Source organism: Triticum urartu, chromosome 6A (assembly GCF_056163025.1).
Source record: "Triticum urartu cultivar PI428250 chromosome 6A, HENAU_Tu73, whole genome shotgun sequence".
Taxonomy (NCBI): Eukaryota; Viridiplantae; Streptophyta; class Magnoliopsida; order Poales; family Poaceae; genus Triticum; species Triticum urartu.
Genome location: NC_141878.1, coordinates 338106459 through 338128808, shown reverse-complemented (window position 1 = coordinate 338128808; position 22350 = coordinate 338106459). Strand labels below are relative to the sequence as shown.

At 42.8% G+C, this 22350-nt stretch overlaps 1 protein-coding gene across 1 annotated transcript; it reads left to right on the top strand.

The window, feature by feature from the left end:
- Positions 1-12644: 12644 nt before the first annotated feature.
- LOC147965181 (uncharacterized) lies at positions 12645-13867 on the top strand. The gene is made up of 4 exons (XM_087526751.1): positions 12645-12773; positions 12868-13163; positions 13239-13464; positions 13565-13867. The coding sequence occupies exons 1-4, from the start codon at positions 12699-12701 to the stop codon at positions 13865-13867; spliced, it is 900 nt and encodes a 299-aa protein (XP_087382877.1). The 5' UTR covers positions 12645-12698.
- Positions 13868-22350: the final 8483 nt, after the last annotated feature.

The window sequence follows — 22350 nt, the reverse complement described above, 5'->3', positions numbered from 1 at the left end:
TGAACGATGCTGCTTGGATTCTATACTTCTAGCAACCCTATTGCTTTGAAGTTGATGGTCGATAGTTAGTTCATAGAATATTGGTTGTTGAACCACCATTCTAACATTGATCATGCTACCTAAGCCCATATTTTGGGTGCACCTTTCAACCAATGTTTACTTGCGTATGTTTTCCTTAGGCATACATCATTATATCATTTGTTCTGACAAATGTTATCTCCTTGTTTACATTATTGAGGAGATCCCCCTTTTTGGAAATCTCGATGAGTTGTCGCCAAGTCCATCCGCCACCTCCCCATCCTCTCCTTGGTTTAATGATGAACTCTTGTTTCGAAACTCGCTTCCATAGTTCATTTCCCGAGAATCTTCGATGTCATGTCGTCAATTTGTGTCGCACCTTTTCTCCTCGGGCATCCTGAGTCTGAGGTATCCAGACACCAATCAGATCTGAATCTCGGTCAGATATGATGGTTGGAACATATATCCAAGAGTTATATCATTGGTCTTTATATGACCTGGTAAGATGATGTCATGCCTAGCACACCTGGCCGGAGGACCTATTGTTATAGTTTTCTTTTTAGCAGGCTTAGCGACTCTTCCATGAGGAAATCGTAAGACTTATTTTATAAGTTGTTCCTAATGGATCCTTTGTGTATCCAAAGCTCGACCTTTGCTTGAAGACCATGTCAATGCTATCTCGAAGCACGTATGTGGTACTCCTATCATCAATAAGAACATTTGAAGCACAATGCTAAATTTTATTTATCAATTATTCAAACACTGTTGTTTGAGTAATGTCATGAAATTCCTCTCCCCTTACCTAAATGGTTTTCTACATCTATCCTATCATGGATATCATGCTCTATTTGTCCTTGGGAAGGATATACCCCTGAAATATGTGTTTAAACACATTTTCTTTTCCATTTTTCTGTTTAATTTGATAATCATATTATCCTTTTCATTGTTTGGTTTAACCTTTCTTGAGGTCTATATGATCTAAGCAGTAATATTCTCCTGCTTATGTAAACACCTCGGTGTACATTTCTGTCAGCAAGACCCTATTACTATAGTTGATGACATTCTGGTAGCCACCGATGGACGAGAACTTTGCCTAATGGTCCACCTCATTCAATGAGCAGGAAAATGGTTCTCTTTGTCCCTCGCCCTTGGTATTGACATTGTTGCCGACATAACTGATAGGCTACCCTCTGACATGTCTTGCTATCATGACGGTGCAAGGTGTCAATGCCTTTCCTACTTCCAACCCACATGGTGGGCCCATAACCCACATTTTCACATAATCGAAACCTGACTCTCCTATACACCCCATGTTCCCAAAGTTACTCCTCGCATATGGCCTCATAAGTACTTCACGCTACTTCACGAGCCACATTCCGAGGGATCGTCAATTCTGGTATCAGACACAATACTTATTTCCGTTGCTTTGAACCCCTTCCACGCCCTGTTTCAGGCATCGATCGATTGCCTGCCCACTCGAAACTTCCCATGATACCTCCTTACTTTGCTCTCAATATTTTCTTAAGTTTCAATTCAAGAGTTACTTTCCACCACCTTCCCCGGTGTTATCTACCAGATAGTCTACCTTGCAGAGGTCCATTCACTATTGCAGGATGCTGCTAACACGACACTATGATCAGAGACCCTTCAACGAAACTGTGTGTGATGCCATAATCGCAAACGGTGGTGTAAAAAACCGTCAAAAGAGGTGCAAAACGTTTGCGATGGAGGATGAATCAAACATGGTTCAGATTTTAGTTGTGTGTGCAATGCAAGGCATATGGTTCAGCTCAATTAACTTTTTGTGATGAGGAGGAACAAAAGAAATGGGCATCCAGATGAAGGTCTGTGCGATATACAACATACGGTTCACTCGGATGAACTGTTTGTGATTAGGAAACACAAAATAAACGGTCAGCCAGATCAAGGTGTGTGCGATATGCGGCATGCGGTTCACTCGGATGAACTATTTGCGTTGAGACTTGATAACAAAAACAGTTCAACTTAACAAGATGTGTGTGATACGCGGCAAACAGGTCTGTAATCGGAAACATGTGCGAAGACCGATAACAACACAGACGATTACTCCTAACAAGCCGTGTGTGTTGTGAGCAAACGATTGCTGGTATACAATTGTGAATGATTGATGAAAACATCACCGACGGGTTCCATTATTTAGTCCATGTGCGATGTGATTTTCTTTGTCCGCACAACATATATGCTCTGTCTACAGAGCATCAACATATATACTTAAAAAGACAGTATTGCATAACCAAATTAAGCATACAATTACACAAGTGACTACACACATAAAATTTCCACGCAGCAAAGTAAGCAATTACATGCATACTAAATTAGGAGAAACGAGGATCTAATGATCTACTTATTATTGCGATGACGCTTGCCATTGCTCTGCTTCCGGCTGGATCCTTGGCTGTTTTTGGGAAGGAGGCACTTCCTCATGTCAACGATCAGCCTGTACATGTCATAGCTCGTGTACGCCTCCTTGGTCGCGTACACGACGTGAGCTTTGTCGAGTTTCTCCATCTAGGCCGAGTGACAGGCACACTTGTCCTTGTTGCACGAATCTTTCATGTGTCTGTAGTAGGGGTCAATGATGGCCTCAGCAAGGTGAACCAGTGAGTCCTTCTCATGCTCCTTGCTGCCCCAGATCTTGTATTGGCCCTGGATGTTGACACGATTCTGGCAGGTGATGCCCGAATTCTCGAGCGCCTTTCCATCGTTGGTGATGTCCACCGTAGCGAACATGTAGTGGGGGTTGTTGACAAACCTAGTGAAATGCTCGCATGGCCTTGTGGCCAGGTAGTAGTGGTAGACGAGGACGTGGTGGCACACGCACATCTGGGCGATGGCGACCTTGGGACGAGACCCGGCACGAGCGCGGGTGTACTCGAGGTTGAACCGACCACCTTGTACTTATCCTCAGCAAGCAATAGCTCCGTGATGTGGATGGAGTGCTCCAGCCAGACCGGATTGTTGGTGTACACCGCCGAGAGGTCCATGAACCTTCTGTGGGTGTCCACCACAGCACGCATGGTGAACTACTACTCGTCGTCGGCAGCTGCTCGGAGCACCATTGGAGCTGTGCATGATACTCTCTAAGAATTTCTCGTGGTGGGTGTGCTTCTTGCAATGGTGGGCTGAAATGAAAAGGTTGGCCGCTGTAATAAATGGGGGTCGGCCGGCCTGTAATCGTCACGTCTTGTCTCGGCGTTCATAGCGGAGGATTCCAGTGCACGCTTGACAACACCGCACCGCACACGTGGGCTCGAAGAGGCGCCAAATGTATTGTCAGTGAGCCTGTTTCCGCGCTACGACACAGTTTACCGCGGAAGGTTTCCGCCCGGCTAGTTTGGCCACGCGACGGCTAGAAGAGGGACAAGTCGTGGACGTTTGTTGGCAAAAATCTTTGTAAAACTGAAGTGTGTGGAATGACTTCGGTCATAAGTGTACCCATGGGTGATAAGGTCAAAGTTACACAGAAGGGTGATGATGGACACTCGAGTGCGATAATTAATTCTGCACTCTACAGGGCACGCGGTGGAAGAAACCAATTGTGTGTAATAATGTCGAAGATCGCAGTCGAGTTAGCTATACAGATCGTGTGCTGTGAGATCGACAAGGTAAACAGATTCGAGAATGGTTAATAAAATCTAAGACCATTGCATATTAAGGTCAAAATAGTGCTACCAATATACGAGTCTCATACGATGCCATTTCAACGATTGTACCACAAAAGCTCAAAATATTACAAGGTTCAAATTCCAGAGTTATATGGCTCAAATTCAAAGATTACAAGGTTCAAACTGATATTAGAAATGAAATTCAGCTCATCGGCTGCAAACGCTCGCGCTGATCCGCTAAACATGGATATCAGAGAGGTTCAAACTAATATTACCACTTCTAAGTCTGGTTTCGAAACCTCACAATTTTTGCAAAGGGGTCAGTCACTGAGAAGTCATGTATGGGGTTAACACGATGACTTCCGATTACTCTGTCATCTGAAGTTCCAAAATGAAATTCAGCATTTTTGGAGCCTATTCCATTCTGCCGCAGGCGCCGGCGCTGATCAACAAACCATTCATTTTTGCGAAATAAATGTAGGGCAAACCTCATTTCCTTCAGCACCCTTGCACTGAGAACAAAGAACCTGGCAAATATAATCTTCGGTAAGGTTCCTCGGTAGGAGTTCGAAGTAATTTATGAGAGATGCAGATCTAGGCATTCGATGTTATTGTTATATTGTATCACATTATCCACCACTGGGCCTAATCTTATCTGCAAAAGAAGAAAACATGTCAGTGCCTACATGCAGTTTTGAACATTACTATAGGCCTATTTGGTTTGTAGGATTTGTAAAATGCACTAACATGCCATCTTCGATCTGACATGATTAACATGGGCATTTGATTACATTCTAGAAAAATGTAGCCTTGTTCATAAGAGGTTGGAGTGGATGAAAAGTTCCCTAAGAAAACTAGTACATATGAATCCAAAGGAGAAATACTTATTAGTTGTAAACATATGGGGGGTGGAACATGTATGTACTGAAATCCTCCAAAAGAATCCTTTAGAAATCATAGTACAATTTCATTGTTAACTTGGAAAAAGGTGTCACAAATTGAACTCCCTTATGGTTAACATTTAACTGGAAAGGAACATCACCTCGATATATAGCTTCTCCAGGCACGGAAAGCATCTCAGGAAACTGAAAATTTGCTCCAAGTTTGGGCCGATAGATTCTAGTGCCAAGAGCACAGTTTCGGGGTCAAGCTTGTCGGAATCATTTTCTGAATGAAGACGAACAAACATCTTCAAAATTAGAAATAATGTTAATTTGTAGAAGGAAAGGTAGAAGGCGGTTGTTGTACCTGAACGGGTGTGGATCCAATAACAAGTTCGGAGTATTTGTCAGACGAGTAACCCACCACTGTCAATTTCGGCACAGAAATGACATTGATTCTTGTTGGACCTTCTTGATCAACTACAAGTAATCTGTCAAGTGTAGGTGTGTCCTCAATGACCATACAGTGGTACACATCTTGAGATGTCTTCCTGCCGCACCAGCAACACACATAAATAGTCCGAAAAGTCTTGGAGGTGATGTGGAAGGTACTCAACCCATTGATCGCCTGAAGACGAACGTACTCGAGTGCAGTACAGCCACGGAGCAGGCGCTCCATGTCACCGTTTGAGAGGCAGGCGTTAACGAGCTCGAGGTGCTTCAGTCATGGTAGAATAAGAGCGGGTGCATCATTAAGGGTGGGGGAATGGCAGTTCCTGAACTTGGCGACGCGCAGCATGGGCGCGAGGTGGAGTGCGGATGTTGGCAGCGACCGCATATGCCCATCATCAATAGTGAGCTCCTCGAGCTGATATAGGGCGGGGGATTGGAACCAGTCGTCAAGCTTGGCTCGGTCCTTGCCGTTGGAACGGAACTTGCCCATTCTAAGGCCTTTGGTTGGGCCAAGGTGACTGCCGAGGATCTTGGAAAACGCATCCAAGCTTTTGCGATAGCCATGGCAGAGCTCGTGGGTGTCGATGAGGTCGAGAGGGCTGGACTTCCATAGGGGGCACCACCGTCGGGAACAGATGGTTGTCTGCGCCCCATATTTGATTGGGAGGAGGGAGATGATGACTGTCAACATATTATCGGGGAGGCTGCTGATGAAGTCTAGGCATGCTGGACTCGCTTGTGGTTCTAGCTCGCCCCGTCTCCGCTTGTTGGCAGCCCCGTTCTCCACCTCCAGAGTCTCCTTGTCAGCGCCGCTTTCTGATAGAAATGGGAGTACAGGGAATATTTAGTTAAAACAGGGTAATAGAAAAGTGTATTGGTAACTAGAAGTTATTAGGTAGGAATATAGTAAGAAAAGGGAATAACCGTTGGTTGCTTAAATACTAAACAATTCATTTGACATTGCTAGGTAAGTCAACATGCAGATAGTTGAAAAGAAAACTTACTTCGAACAAAGTCTGGATGGATGATTTTGTGGGGAAGTTAGCATATATCTCATGACCAGGCCCTTTTATGTCCAGTGCAATTTTAGTGCCAGCTTTTAGTACATAAAACTTAGAAATTTCTTTCCAAAAGCCAGTGCCAAAATAGGAGTCACCATGTTCATCAAGTCTTACAGTAGCAACGATTGTAAATCCATGGTTTGTGTGCAGTATGACATCCATGCAGTCTTGATCTATGTAAAGGGAAAGGCTGTGCACTACAAGATATGTTGCATAGCAAGGGATGCGCTGCAGAAAATGGTAGGATTGTTAAAGAAAATATGGTAACATGCAAATATGGGCCCAAATTGAAAGAACTATACAGTCGTTGAAATCAAAGGACAAAAATCTATAATTAAATAGATAGGGTAAACATGATGTCATGGAAATATGCGAGTAATCGAAAGAACAATACATCATTAATTTGCCTAATATAGAAAGAAGAGGGGGGAAATCCCGTTTGATGTATATGGTGCATGTGGCACCTTTTATCCAAATGTAGCAATATTTAGAATATGTTCAGGAAAGTAGGACATGCCAACCGATTTAAGGTGAGATTGAACATACCGCGCGCGTCCTCAAGTTATCTGGTACGGTGATATGGAATCTCTGGCGGAGGTGGCAAAGTCCTAATGTGTCGGCACACTGTACATTCTATGAATGAAAGAAAACCCTCAAAACAGCTCGAATAAAAATGAATTCACAATGATTTCCACCGGGTGATTAAAGGATGCAGATGAACTAGGATAAGAGATGAGATAATATCTCATTAAATTAGTTACCTTCTCATCCATGAGACAGAACCCTCAGTACGGCAGATTTCCCAATCGAGCAGAGTTGGGTCGACCGCGAGCAGCGTCGATAAAGTTGATGGTGATAGGCGGCGGCAAGCGGAAGTGTCGAAATGCGGTGGGCTTTGCCGGCAGCCTGGCAGCGGTGGCAGGCGGCGAGCTCAGTGTTTACTAATGACCCACAAGTATAGGGGATCAATTGTAGTTGTTTTCGATAAGTAAGAGTGTCGAATCCAATGATGAGCGGAAGGAAATGACAAGTAGTTTCCGGTAAGGTATTGTCTGCAAGTGCTGAAATTGTAAGTAGCGAGTAGTTTGATAGAAAGATAATTTGTAAGGAGCAAGTAATGATAATCATAACAAAAGTGTAGCAAGGTAGACCAATCCTTTTGAGGAAAATGATAGGACAAAATAGTCTCTTATGATAAGCAAAGCGTTCTTGAGGGTACCCGGGAATTTCATCTAGTCACTTTCATCATGTTGGTTTGATTTGTGTTCACTACTTTGATAATTTGATATGTGGGTGGACCGGTGCTTAGGTGATGTTCTTACTTGAACAAACCTCCTACTTATGATTAACCCTCCCGCAAGCATCCACAAGTACGAGAAAAGTATTAAGAATAAATTCTAACCATAGCATTAAACTTTTGGATCCAATCGGTCCATTACGAAATAGCACATAAACTAGGGTTTAAGCTTCTGTCACTCTCGCAACCCAGCATCTAATTGCTACTCCTCAATGCATTCCCTTAGGCCCAAATATGGTGAAGTGTCATGTAGTCGATGTTCACATGACACCACTAAGGGAATAACAACATACATACTATCAAAATATCGAACACATATCAAGTTCACATGATTACTTGCAACATGATTTCTCCGATGACCTCAAGAACAAAAGTGACTACTCACAAATGATAAACATGTTCATAATCAAAGGAGTATTAAATAGCATAATGGATCTGAACATATAATCTTGCACCAAATAAACCATATAGTAATCAACTACAAGATGTAATCAACACTACTAGTCACCCACAAGTACCAATCTATGGTTCCGGTAACAAGATTGAACACAAGAGATGAACTAGGGTTTGAGAGGAGATGGTGTTTTTGAAGATGTTGATGAAGATTGCCCCCCCCCCCCAAGATGGAAGAGTTGTTGGTGATGATGATGATGATGATTTCCCCCTCCGGGAGGGAAGTTCCCCCGGCGGAATCGCTCCGCCGGAGGGCAAAAGTGCTCCTGCCCAAGTTCCACCTCGAGGCGGCGGCGCTTCGTCCCGAAAGTCCTCCTCTTATTTTTTCTAGGTCGAAACCACTTATATACCAGAAGATGGGCACCGGAGGTGGGCCGAGGAGGCCACAACCCACCAGGGCGCGCCTGGGGGGGGGGCCTGGCGCGCCCAGGTGGGTTGTGCCCACCTGGTGGCCCCTTCTGATGTTTATTGGATCCAGTATTTCTCAAATAATCCTTAAAAATCGCTGTAAAGTTTTAGCTCATTTGGAGTTGTGCGGAATAGTGGCTTGACGTAGCTTTTCTAGGTCCAAATTTCCAGCTGCCGGAATTCTCCCTCTTGGTGTGTTCCTTGCAAATTATGAGAGAAAAGGCATTAGAATTACTCCAAAAAGCATTATTATGGATAAAAACACTATAAATAACAGTAAGAAAACATGATGCAAAATGGACGTATCAACTCCCCCAAGCTTAGACCTCGCTTGTCCTCAAGCGAAAACCGAAATCAAAAAACATGTCCACATGCTTTGAGAGAGAGGTGTCGATAAAAATAAATACGGACATAGAAGCATCATCTTGATTATTATAAAAGCAACAAAATTAAACATATAGGAATTTTATCATATACTTCTCATGAATAAGTAATAGTTCATTGATACGTCTCCAACGTATCTATAATTTTTGATTGCTCCATGCTATATTATCTACTGTTTTGGACATTATTGGGCTCTATTATCCACTTTTATATTATTTTTGGGACTAACCTATTAACCGGAGGCCCAGCCCAGAATTGCTGTTTTTTTGCTTATTTTAGGGTTTCGAAGAAAAGGAATATCAAACGGAGTCCAAACGGAATGAAACCTTCGGGAACATGATTTTCTCACAGAATACAACTCAGGAGACTTGGCCCTACGTCAAGTCACGTAACAGGAGGCCACGAGGTAGGGGGCACGCCCTACCCTACCAGGCGCGCCCCCACCCTCGTGGGCCCCCTGTTGCTCCACCGACGTACTTCTTCCTCCTATATATACCCATGTACCCCCAAACGATCAGAGACGGAGCCAAAACCCTAATTCCACCGTCGTAACTTTCTGTATCCACGAGATCCCATCTTGGGGCCTATTTCGGAGCTCCGCCGGAGGGGGCATCGATCACAGAGGGCTTCTACATCAACACCATAGCCTCTCCGATGAAGTGTGAGTAGTTTACTTCAGACCTACGGGTCCATAGTTAGTAGCTAGATGGCTTCTTCTCTCTTTTTGGATCTCAATACAATGTTCTCCCCCTCTCTTGTGGAGATCTATTAGATGTAATCTTCTTTTTGCGGTGTGTTTGTTGAGACCGATGAATTGTGGGTTTATGATCAAGTCTATCTATGAATAATATTTGAATCTTCTCTGAATTCTTTTATGTATGATTGGTTATCTTTGCAAGTCTCTTCGAATTATCAGTCTGGTTTGGCCTACTAGATTGATCTTTCTTGCAATGGGAGAAGTGCTTAGCTTAGGGTTCAATCTTGCGGTGTCCTTTCCCGGTGACAGTAAGGGCAGCAAGGCATGTATTGTATTGTTGCCATCGAGGATAACAAGATGGGGTTTTCTTCATATTGCATGAGTCTATCCCTCTACATCATGTCATCTTGCTTAAGGTGTCACTCTGTTTTAACTTAATACTCTAGATGCATGCTGGATAGTGGTCGATGAGTGGAGTAATAGTAGTAGATGCAGGCAGGAGTCGGTCTACTTGTCTCGGACGTGATGCCTATATACATGATCATACCTAGATATTCTCATAACTATGCTCAATTCTGTCAATTGCTCAACAGTAATTTGTTCACCCACCGTAGAATACTTATGCTCTCGAGAGAAGCCACTAGTGAAACCTATGGCCCCCGGGTCTATCTTTATCATAATTCTCCTACTACTTAGTTATTTACTTTGCTTTTTATTTTACTTTGCATCTTTATCATAAAAATACCAAAAATATTATCTTATCATATCTATCAGATCTCACTCTCGTAAGTGGCCCTATAGGGATTCACAACCCCTATTTGCGTTGGTTGCGAGGATTTATTTGTTTTGTGCAGGTATGAGGGACTCGCGTGTAGCCTCCTACTGGATTGATACCTTGGTTCTCAAAAACTGAGGGAAATACTTACGATACTTTGCTGCATCATCCCTTCCTCTTCGGGGAAAACAAACGCAGTGCTAAAAGAGGTAGCATTCATCACACAATCGAAGTATAAAGCAAAAACTCTATTAGAAACCAACAAACTATGTTCTCAGTCAACTTTGCAACTACAATTTATCATCTTTGTAGGAAGGGTCACGTGTCGGAGCCTTTAGGCAAGTCCACATACTCAACCATTATATAGTCTTCTATGATTGCTAACACGCACCTCATACCACTACTAGGGAAAACCTTATACATAGAACTTTAGCAGTAGCGCGTGTTAAAAAAGCACGCTAGTGCTAAGTAGCAGTAGCGCGTAGGCGTAAACCGCGCTACAGATACAATTGTAGCAGTAGCGCACCTGAAGATAAAAGCGCTACTACTAAAATTCCCATTGCTAAGCCGATAGGCTACACATAGTAGTAGCGATCTACTGCGAACAGCGCTACCGTCACTTGCTTTGTAGCAGCGCGTTTACGCAGAAAGGCGCTACTGCTAAAGGAAATAAAATTAAATGGAAAGCAAATAGAAAAGTAAATGAAAATGAAAGAAATAGAAAAAGGAGAAAGGAAAAAATAAAATGTAAATAAAAATAAATGAAAAAGGGGAAAAAGAGAAAGGAATAGCAGTAGTGCATATCCGGGAACACGCTATATCTAACTTAGCAGTAGCGCACTTCCTGGAACGCGCTACTGCTACTTTTCACTTAACCGCGTGGTTCGTTCTTCCCTAGGGCCACTTCCCCCAAATCCTAACTCCTCCGATGTCGCCGCCACCATCGCCACTCGCTCTCCTGTCGCTCTCCGCACACCCTCGATGCCGCCCCCGACCCCGGATTCGACGCCGCCCCCGACCCCGACCTCGACGTCGCCCCCAACCTCAGCGCCGCCCTCGACCCCGACCTCGACGTTGCCCCTGACCTCGACACCGCCCCGACCCCGACCTCGACACCACCCTTCGCCGCGCGCCCGAGCCCCGACCCCGACCTCGACACCACCCTTCGCCGCGCGCCCGAGCCCCGACCCCGACCTCGACGCCGCCTGCCCCTCCCTCGCCGCAGGCACCCGAGGTGAGCACGCCTGCTCCTTCCCCTTCCCTACCTCTGCCTAGGGTTCTTCAAATTTTAGTTACATCAAATTAGTTAGGGTTCATCTAGGGGTGGAAATGAATAGGTTGCGGATCGTATAGTGCTCTTACCACTTCCATTTTCATATTTACAAAATGAATATGAATGCGAATATGGATGTTATCGGATACAGATGCGGCTAGGATGTTTTCTTGATTCGGAACGGATACTATTAATAGCGACATATTGCTTAAGTGTATTTGTCAATAGCTATGTGACATGAAGTATTCAACTTGTGACATGGTACTAATTAGTTAGTAAGAAGTAGGTACTAGTTTATTTTTATTTATAGTAAGTTTATTTTTAGTAAGAACTAGTTGAATTAATAGAACTAGTTGAACATGTGACATTTGTTGTTATTTTTTTAGTTAAAGCAATTATTCCCGCATCGACATCGATGATGCTTATCCGGCATCCTTGTCGTCGACTCGGCGGAGGTCACCTGCTTGACCAGATGGGCCATGTCTGGGACTGGGCTCCGCCGAGCTGGTACTGAGAGGCGCTACCTACTAGGGGGCGCAGCTTGGTGAGGAGTCAGCCCATCGTTGACCCAAACCTTCTTTGGTGGCAGTCGCGTGGGCTAGTGACGGTCCAGAGGCTTGAGGACCCCGCGGAGGTGGTACGTCACCGTGTCAGCGAGGAGGACGCGCACGTCCGTCCCTACTTGGTTGTGTTGGAGCATAGGCTCTCCAATACCTGGGAGGTTCTCTAGGGATCTCACTGGAGCTATGATCCTGCGATGGTTCCTTCTCTTTGGGTGTCCACCGCCCTTCGCTAGGGTTTTAGTTGTATTAGTGATGTTATATGTATGATACTATTCAGGATGTATTAGTGATAATATTCGGCGATGTACGGACGCAAGAGATGATTTACTTTTGCTTATTGAATGCATGCTAATTTGAATACTTATTTATTTTACGATTTGGTTTTTCTTATTGAATTCTCATGTCAATATGAGTCCTATAAGATATTTTGAAATATATATCTTGTGTTGCTCAAATAGGATATGTGCTTGCCCAAGTGGCCGGTCATGTTTGTAGGTTAAACCTCCGAGTGGCCTTTGTTTTTCCGGAATGTTGATTCATTTCCGTTCTAGAAAATTTCAGGTGCTCAATATGTCCTATTTTAGCAAAGGTCATGCCAGATTTTTCCGTGAATTTTGGCATCACTTGTGCCAGAATATGTAGGAAATATCGAGTGCCCCGGATTTGTGTGTTGAGTATCCTATTAGTTGCCTTCGATCGATTTTCAATTAATGTTTCAACGATGAACATAGGAAATGTCTGACGACGAAAAGGATTTCGGTATTTGCAAATACTGCAAAGAGGAGCGCGGCATGTGCAACAGAATCTTCCTAGATGATGGTAGACGCTTCAGCACCAAGATGGATGAGAACTTCGAAGTGGATACAGTAAGTCACAACGATAAGTCTTTTTTCGTAATTAATCATGACATCTGCTTCATTTGCTTCAACTTACAATTAATTTTTTTTACTATTCTACTAGCGTATCCCCTGCCATGCAAGAGTTTTTTTCTTGGATAAGATAGGTTTCAGTCCTATGAAAACTACTATAGAGGTAAAGAGAGTTTACTTGAAGACCGAGCATGGTTATACTTTCCATGCAAAATTATACAACGCAGACACCTACACCTATTTTGAATGCAAAACTTGGCAAGCACTATGCAAGACTTATGCATTTGAGCCTGATATGGCTATCACCTTTGATATTTGTCCGGAAGATGATATTGAAGGTAATATCGACATCTGGGTTGATGTGCAGACGCCTCCAGTTATACCATTATGTGAGTTTCTCAACCATATTTATGTCTTCGATATTGTTTATTCAAAAATAGTTAGAAACTAATTTCTATTGACAACTTATTTCCATTCAAGCAAACATGTCCGGCGCTTGGTAGACATGACCGTCCACTATCCCGGGGCTAAACTAAACTTTGAGGAGATAGGTCATTATGTTTCATGGCTTGAGGATCTTCATATTGTCAAGACAAATTATTTTCCTAGACTTAAAAATCTTAGTACTCAAAACGTGCGACCAATAGTGTTCGTATTGAACTACGGTCACATCTATTTAGGAAAGATGGTAAAATGTTTACTATTTGTCCTCAGTGCATCTTTTGCATACATTATTTTTAAGCTAAACTTCATTGCTAAGTATGTTACTATACGATGTTCTTCAACAAGGACTCCCGATGAATGTTGTGCCTCATTGGATTGAGACTAAAGGTCGCATGAGAATGGTTAGCTTACGGCCAAGACATCCTACAATGCACTTTAGTGCATTCGAGATTTCTAAGAGCGAGGAATGCTTAATAGTGAAAGACTGGAGTAAAATTGTGAACGATCACACAGAAGTACTAGGGGGCAGCAATCAGAAGTGCAGCCCACAATTAGGATACAGGTTCATTTGCATGCTCCAACATGATGAAGCAGGAGTGCTACACATGTTTTATGCTATTTTACCTGAGAGAGAGCAGCATGAGTGATTAGCTAGCTAGAAATGAGTTTGAAGATGATGATGTGCTACACTATGACTATGATGATTAAATAGCTAGTGTTGGTGGTAATGACTATGATGATTATTATTAGCTAGTGTTGGTGGTGATTAGATAGCTACGACAACTAGTGTTGGTGGTGATTAGCTAGCAAGAATGAGTTTGAAGATGATGATGTGCTACACTGTGACTATGATGATTAAATAGCTATTGTTGGTGGTAATGACTATGATGATGATTAAATAGCTTGTGTTGGCGGATTATATTCAAGTGGAGGCAACATGTGGTGCACATCGAAAGTACTACGAGTCCAAACTAGATCAAGTTTGGATTAGTAGTATACTTTTGACATGCACCACATGTTGCCTCCACTTGAACCTAATCCACCTTCATTTGACACACTGTTATGGACATAATGATATAACAACCTCATAATTGGTATTGTACCAAAATTTGTATAACGACGTATAAATACACTAAAAATGAAAAAAATACTAGTAGCGATGGAGAGTAAACACGCTACTACTAGCTTTATTAGCAGTAGCGCGGGAGTGAACAAACGCCGCGGCTATATGTCTTAGCAGTAGCGTGTGTCGCATGCGCTACTGCTAAGGAATAGCTGTAGCGCCTTACTAGTAGCGCGGTGTCCCGCGCTACTAGTAGGCATTAAACCCGCGCTACTACTAGGGTTTTCCCTAGTAGTGTACCCATGAGCAAAATGTTTCAACCGGACACATAGAAAGATAGGGGCTTATAGTTTCGCCTCTCAACATACTCTCCTCAAGGGTGATGTCAACAATAATAACTCATGCTATCTATATTCAACTGGACATATGTGCCTAGATCTTTCCTCACCACATGATGCTTGCCAAAAGAGAAAGATAAAAGGAATAGACGGAAAACTTTGACTCTTTGCATAAAAGTAAAAGATAGGCCCTTCGCAGAGGGAAGCAGAGGTTGACATGTCCTTATCTATTTGTATGATCAATCCGTTAGTGCAAGAGAACATCATGTTGTATTGCCCCTTAAGATGACAACCTTTATTATGGAGTTTGTCGCTTTTCTTCTTTGTCATCCAAGTTCGTACAACGCTCAATTTTCTCTTACCCTAAATGATCTCACACTTTTAGAAGCAATTTTTATTGCCTTTTTGCACCAATGACAACTTACTTGAGGGATCTTGCTCAATCCCTAGGTAGGTATGGTGGACACTTGAAAAAGATTTGGTTTTAAGGGTTTTTGGATGCACAAGTAGTATCTCTACTTAGTACAGAATTCTTGTGTAGCAAAGATAGGGGGCAAGCACCACATTTTAAAGGATCTATGACAATATGACTTCTATGTGAATATAAACAAACATATACCATTAAGTTGTCTTCCTTGTCCAGCGTCAACAATTTTGGCATATAATATTTTGATGAGGGCTCACAATCACAAAAGATTTCTAGGATAGTATATCTATACGTGAATCTTCTCTTCCCTTATTAATTCTTTCATGAGTTGCATCATTGACTAATGCTATGTTTGTCAATATCTAATAAAATTTTCTACTTATACTTTTCCTAATGTGGTGCTATCACCTACCATAGGATTAGTATATAATCTTTTCATTATTTATTTCCTTTCTTCATTTATTTCCTTTCTCTTTTCTTTATTTGCAACATGAAAGTAAAGAAAGAAAAAACTCAAATCTAACTTTATTATATTACTTGCACACGATTACAAGGATAGATCACTAAGCAAACTCTCAAAGAAGAAAGGATCGAACTATACTTTTATTCATCTAAAGCAAAAAGGATCGAACTAAAATAAGTAAAAGCAAAAAAGATAGTGGGATGATACAATATCGGGGCACCTCCCCCAAGCTTGGCAGAAGCCAAGGGGAGTGCCCATACTCGATACTCAATTTTCTTTTGGTGGTGAAGAAGATGCCGGTGGTGATGAAGAAGATATCTTGTCCTCGGATTTCCATGGTAGTGGTTCACCATCATGAGAGGAAGAGTGAGTCTCACGAGTCCTGCAACTAGCAGCCAAACTCATACCTTTAAACCTCGCCTCATATTCAAAGACTTGGTTTTGAAGATCTTAGATCTGGCTTTGGAGGAAGTTGATTTGCTCGTTGAAGGTGAAGATGATGTCCTTCATGGGCTTTGCCATCCACCTTGAGATCATGGGAGAAGTCCGTGATCATGAGGTGATTGGCATTGAGCCCACGCTCCACCATCACCTTGCACCGGAAGATGTCTTGCTCCACAGCTTCAAGCCTGGCCTCCACGGTTCCCGTCCCCTTGGGACATGGCACATCGCAAAGGTGAAGCACCCCCTCATGCATCTGGATGACCTGAGGGTGCTGCACCACCTCTCGCAGATATGGGTTGATGACGTTCTTGAAGAACTTGTCCTTGGAGGAGTTTGAGGAGGCCATGGTAGATGAGATCTGACAGAAAAAAACAAGGAAAAAGAAAACAGAGGATTTCTATGTGATACGGTGATCAACAGGTTTGGGAAGTATATATAGATTTTTTTTATCTTGGGGGACAAGTACATGGTAGAAAAAATGGAGTACGGAAGGTGTCCCAGGTGGCGCGCCCTGGTATCTTGTGCCCACCAGGGGACTCTTCCTAGAAGTTTATTTATTTCCAAAATTTTAAAATATTCCAAAACTGATAAAAAATATTTTTGCGGATTTTTCGGAGTCCGTTTACTTACCATATCACGTACCTCTTTATTTTCACGATCCTGGAGTGTTCTGGAAGGACTCTTTTATGTGCTCTTCCGGTGCCAAAGTTTGGATTATATTACTTTCAACATTAATAGGTGTACCTGAGATAAAATGCTTTATCCGTTGCCCATTAACAACCTTTGTGTTAGTACCTTCAGAGTTATTTCTTTTGATGGCTCCAGACCGGTAAACCTCCTCGATGACATATGGGCCTTCCCATTTCGAGAGGAGCTTGCCTGCAAAAAATCTAAAGCGAGAGTTGTACAAAAGAACATATTCTCCAACTTTAAACTCACACTTTTCGATTCTTTTGTCATGCCATCTTTTAACCTTTTCTTTGAATAACTTTGCATTCTCATAAGCTTGGGTTCTCCATTCATCTAGGGAGCTTATATCAAATTACCTCTTTTCACCAGCAAGTTTGAAATCATAGTTGAGTTCTTTAACTGCCCAATATGCTTTATGTTCTAACTCGAGGCAAATGACAAGCTTTTCCATAAACCATAGTATAAGGAGACATACCCATAGGATTTTTATATGCTGTTCTATAAGCCCAAAGTGCATCATCTAATTTCTTAGACCAATTCTTCCTGGACCTATTAACAGTTTTTTGCAAAATTAATTTTATTTCTCTATTGCTAAGTTCAACTTGACCAGTAGACTGAGGAGGATAGGGTGATGCAATTCTATGGTTAACATCATACTTAGCAAGCATCTTACGGAAAGCACCATGAATAAAGTGTGAACCACCATCAGTCATTAAATATCTAGGGACTCCAAACCTTGGGAAAATAACTTCCTTAAGCATTTTAATGGAGGTGTTGTGATCAACACTACTAGTTGGAATAGCTTCTACCCATTTAGTAACATAATCAACAGCAACCAAAACATGGGTATACCCATTAGAGGAAGGAAAAGGTCCCATGTAATCAAATCCCCAAACATCAAATGGTTCAACAGAAAGTGAATAGTTCATAGGCATTTCTTGATGCTTACCGATATTACCTATTCTTTGGCATTCATCACAGGAAGAGACAAACTTACTGGCATCCTTGAAGAGAGTAGGCCAATAAATCCAGATTGCAATACCTTGTGAGCAGTTCTATCTCCAGCATGATGCCCTCCATCAGCCTCGGAGTGACATTTCCGTAGGATTTGCCCCTGTTCATGCTCATGTACACAACGTCTAATAATAACATCTACTCCTTCTTTATAAAGATGTGGGTCATTGCAAAAGTAATGTCTTAAATCATAGAAGCATTTTTTCTTTTGCTTGTATGTAAAGTAGGTGGTAGAAATTTAGCAACAATCACTAATGGAATCAGGATCTTTGCCATCAGCCAAGTCTTTGCCGTCAGCTAGCTGATGGCAAAGATGGTTTTTGCCATCAATATGCAAAAAGCTGATGGTAAAGAAAGAGCTGATAGGAAAGAGCCTGTTTGTCGTCAGCCAGCTGACGACATACAAACTTTGCCGCCAGCCAGCGGACGACAAAGAGGCAGGGTGGCCCACTAGTGAGAACCACCTAATTCTTTGCCGTCCGCTAGCAGATGGCAAAGAAAGTGCTTAAAATGACGTCCGTCGGGTAGGCTCTTTGTCGTCTGCTAACAGATGGCAAAGAACCGTGCCTTAACTGAAAATCAAACCCGCTTGCGCCCGACCACTCTCTCTTTGTCCCCTTTCTCCTCCCCGGCCGAGCCCAAGTCGCCGCCGCCCCACGCCACCCCTGTCGCCGGCCGCCCCGTGCCACCCACATCATATCGCCGCCTCGGCGACCCCCTCTCCGCCCCGCACCAACCCCGTCGCCGCGCCGCCCCCGCCGCCCAAGCGACCTCGACCGCTCCTCGCCCTCAAGTAAGTGTGCCCGGTCTTCATGGTGCCCGGATTGCACTTTTGATGCATTGATTTGGTCACTGTCTCTGCCTAGGGTTCAAACTCTGTTATGATCTTTGTGTTATGTTCATATGTACAGTTCTAGTTAGTTTTGATTTATCTGGTACTGTCTGCCCATGATGCGAAAATGATAGCACAATCAAAAGGCATGCCCTAGGTTATCTCAATATCTTATAAGAATATGCCCTATTTTGACATATGGTACAGTGCTAACAACTCTGTGAACCATGAACTCGAGAAGAACATATAATAGAAGAATGCATCGAGCTTTAACTATCAGTGCGCTACAACAACTCAATCCTATTGTTGAACATTGCTAAAATGCCGGTCAAGTTTCTAGTTTTCAAAGCAAGGGTTCACTTCACAAGTTCTAGTTAGTTTTTAGTTCAGATTGAATGCTCCCTCTTGATTGTAGTTGAAGATCTGCATCGATAGTAATAAGTGCGAGAAACACAGAAGATCTGGTGGCTGTCATATAGGTTCAGAAATTAACAATTTCAGAGTAGTTTCAGACTTGTTTCAAAATTTTAGAGTATATTTCCATGTCAAGTTTTTTTTAGCTGTTAAGAGTTATGGTCTCGTTGAGGGTGAATACAGTATACCGGGCATAGTCGTGTATATGTTGTTCTTATTTTCATGGCCCTCAAGAAACCATGCTTTATTATTATAGTCAATCTCCACCACTCTTAGATCCTCATATCATGGTTGTTCTCATGATCTCAAAGCAAATCATCTTGGTAACTCATTTTTGGTGATTATGTGCTAGCAGTTCTGTAAGATATTAGATTATAGTGGGCACCCTGTTTTTGCTTTCCTTTCATTTTGGTAACTCATTTTTGTACTGGGTCTATCAACCAACACTCTTAGTTTCTTTCTTTTCTTTAGTTGAATGTTTGTATACTCCTGGTTGCTGACCGAAAGAAGTTAAAATAGTTATTATATGAAATTCAACTAAAGTCAACATTTTTGTGTCTAGCCCGTGCGAAGGCACAGGTTGACGACTAGTGCTACTAATAAATCTTGTGCTCAGCTCTAGTATGTCAACCTAGAGCCATCATATGTCCACAAGTGCATTGCTTTTCGAATGTGAAATGATAACTTCGTGTTGTTGATTATCTTCTACTCAAAACTTTTGCAGCTATAATGTTGTAAGGGTAGTAATTGGTCCCTTCCGCTGCTTATCAGAGATGAGGGGAAGCCGCCACCGCAGGCTCCGCTCCGCCACACCGGAGTACGAGTTGGATGCTTTTTAGTTCTTCATTATCATACTTGGGACTTCCTCCAAGAGGCAGGTATATAAAAGGAGAGATCTCCCCTTCACCCATCCCATTATGATAACTCTGTTATTTGCTACATCACTCCTTGTCCCAAACTGCAGAGGCTGCCTGACACTTTTACGATGTTGCTAGACGGCCATCGGCCAAAGAATGTGAAGCTGCGATAGGCTGGCAGTAGGCTTCGCAGGCACTGGGACGTGGAGTTGGTGATCAGGTACGGCCACATGTACCTATGTCGTGGTTGTGAGCAGTTCTACCATGCCTATGACCTCCGGCACGTGTACTTCCTTCTCTTCAGGTATGACGATGAGGCCATGCTCACCATGAAGGTGTTCAACACGACTATGTGTCGCATGCGCTACCAGGACGACGATGATGCCAGTATGTTCTGCCTCTTCTTCCTCTACATTTGGCTTTGTCTCACATCGATTGTTAACAGTCATTGTTGCATTTGGTCAGGCAATGGGAGCAGCAGCAGCGACTCTGGCTACAGCCAAAGCAGCAGCTACTCTGGCTGCAGCAAAAGTAGTAGCGAGGATGATCCGGAATGGAGTGGGGAAGAAGAGGAGAAGAGTGGGGATGAGGAGGTGCAGGCTGACGCTGGGCAATAGATTGTGGTGGCTGAGGATGACCTAGCGATGGTGGTGGCTGATGATGGGCAAGAGATGGTGGTGGCTGAGGATGACCTAGCGACGGTGCTGCCTGAAGATGGCCTCGCGATGGTGGGGTGCCTGACAAAGACCTCGTGATGGTGGTGGCGTCGGCGATGCCACAGCCGGGCAACATGACCATGCCAATTGTGGTAGAAGACTACATCCCACTGCCTCCACCGCCACGCCGCTCTTGGCGTATCAGGATGAGGAAGGAGAAGGAGAAGAAGAATGTGGAGTGAACTATGTCAGGTATGTGAGATCTCGAAAATGATCTATATATACTTAGCTTTGTTTCATCCGAAATGACATAAGTTAGCTCTAATATGCTAAGTTATCTCTAATATGCTTAGTTTCCTAGGTTTGCTCAATAATGACATACACTTGGCTTATTTGTGTAAAAAATAGCATAAATTATGCTTAGTTAACTCAAAAATGGCATAATTAGTTAAGTTAGCTCCAAAATGACCCATTTAACCTAGGTTAGCTCCAATATGACCCATTTTACCTAGGTTAGCTACAAAATGACCAAGTTTACCTAGGTTAGCTCCAAGATGATCCATCTTAGCTAGGTTAGCTCCAAAATGACCAAATTTACCTAGGTTAGCTCCAAAATGACCAAGTTTGCCTAGGTTAGCTCCAATATGATCCATTTTAGCTAGGTTAGCTCCAAAATTACTTATGTTAGCAGAAAAATGACCTATACTTACCTTATTTTCCTCCAAATTGACATAATAAGCTTAGTTGGCTAAAAATTAGCATAATTACCTATGTAAGCTCTAAAATGACACAAATAAGGAACAAGAAGAAGAAAAACAAGGAAGAGGAGAAAAAGAAAGAATAGTAGAAGAAAGAGAAGAAAAAGCAAGAATGAGAAGGAAAAGTGTAAAAACCTTCTTCTTCTTCTTCTCCAAAATGACCTAAGTAAGCTCTAATGTGCTTAGTTACCTAGGTTAGCTCAATAAAGACCTATACTTAGCTGCTTTATATCAAAAATGGCATAATATGCTTAGTTCACTCAAAGATGGCACAATTAGCTAGGTTAGCTCCATTTTACCTAAGTATGCTTACTTCTTCTTCTAGTCTTATTCTTCTTCATTTTCTTCTTCTTCTAACTTTCTTGTCTCCCATTTTGCAGATTTCATTTAATTCACGGATGCTTGCATGGATGGAGTGCTTCTTTTCCCTTTCTGCTTTTATTTTGTATCGATGAACTTGCATGGATGGAACTTGTTATATGGATGGATGGATAACGGTGTTTGATGAACAATGTGAAACTTCTGTAATATGTATGGATGGAACTATGTGTTGGTTATGTATGTATATATGATGAAACTTGTGTGTTGCATATGTCTTTTGTGAAATTTGTGTGTTGAGATTTGTGTGTTCAAATTGAATGAATTTAAGAAAAAATAGAAAAAACAGGGGCTATACAGGATCTTTGCCGTCAGCTGGCAGACGACAACGAGATTTGCCATAAGCCAGCAGATGGCAAAGATGCCACGTGGCAGCTACCTGTACAACCTGGGGCTGGCCTATTTGGTTACTTTGCTGTCAGCTGGCTGACGGCAAAGATGCAATGGTATTTGTCGTTGGCCAGCGGACAGCAAAGCACACCGTTAGCCCCCTAATGGGCGTAAGCTGCCACGTGTGCCGTCCAGGACCTTGACTATTTCATGATGGCAAAGAAGCCTTCATCGTAGACTATTAAGCCAGACCTGTTGCCATCGGCTAACGGACGGCAAAGGCCTTTGCCGTCCGCCAGGTATGCCTTTGCCATCCGCCATGGTGGACGGCAACGTGCCTGATTCCTGTAGTGAATGTAATTAGCATAGTCAACATACCGGGGAGTACTATTAGCAACATTTATTGCGGCTAACTGCTCATCAGGAAAACTATCATCAATAGGTAGTGGGTCATCAAGCACATTTT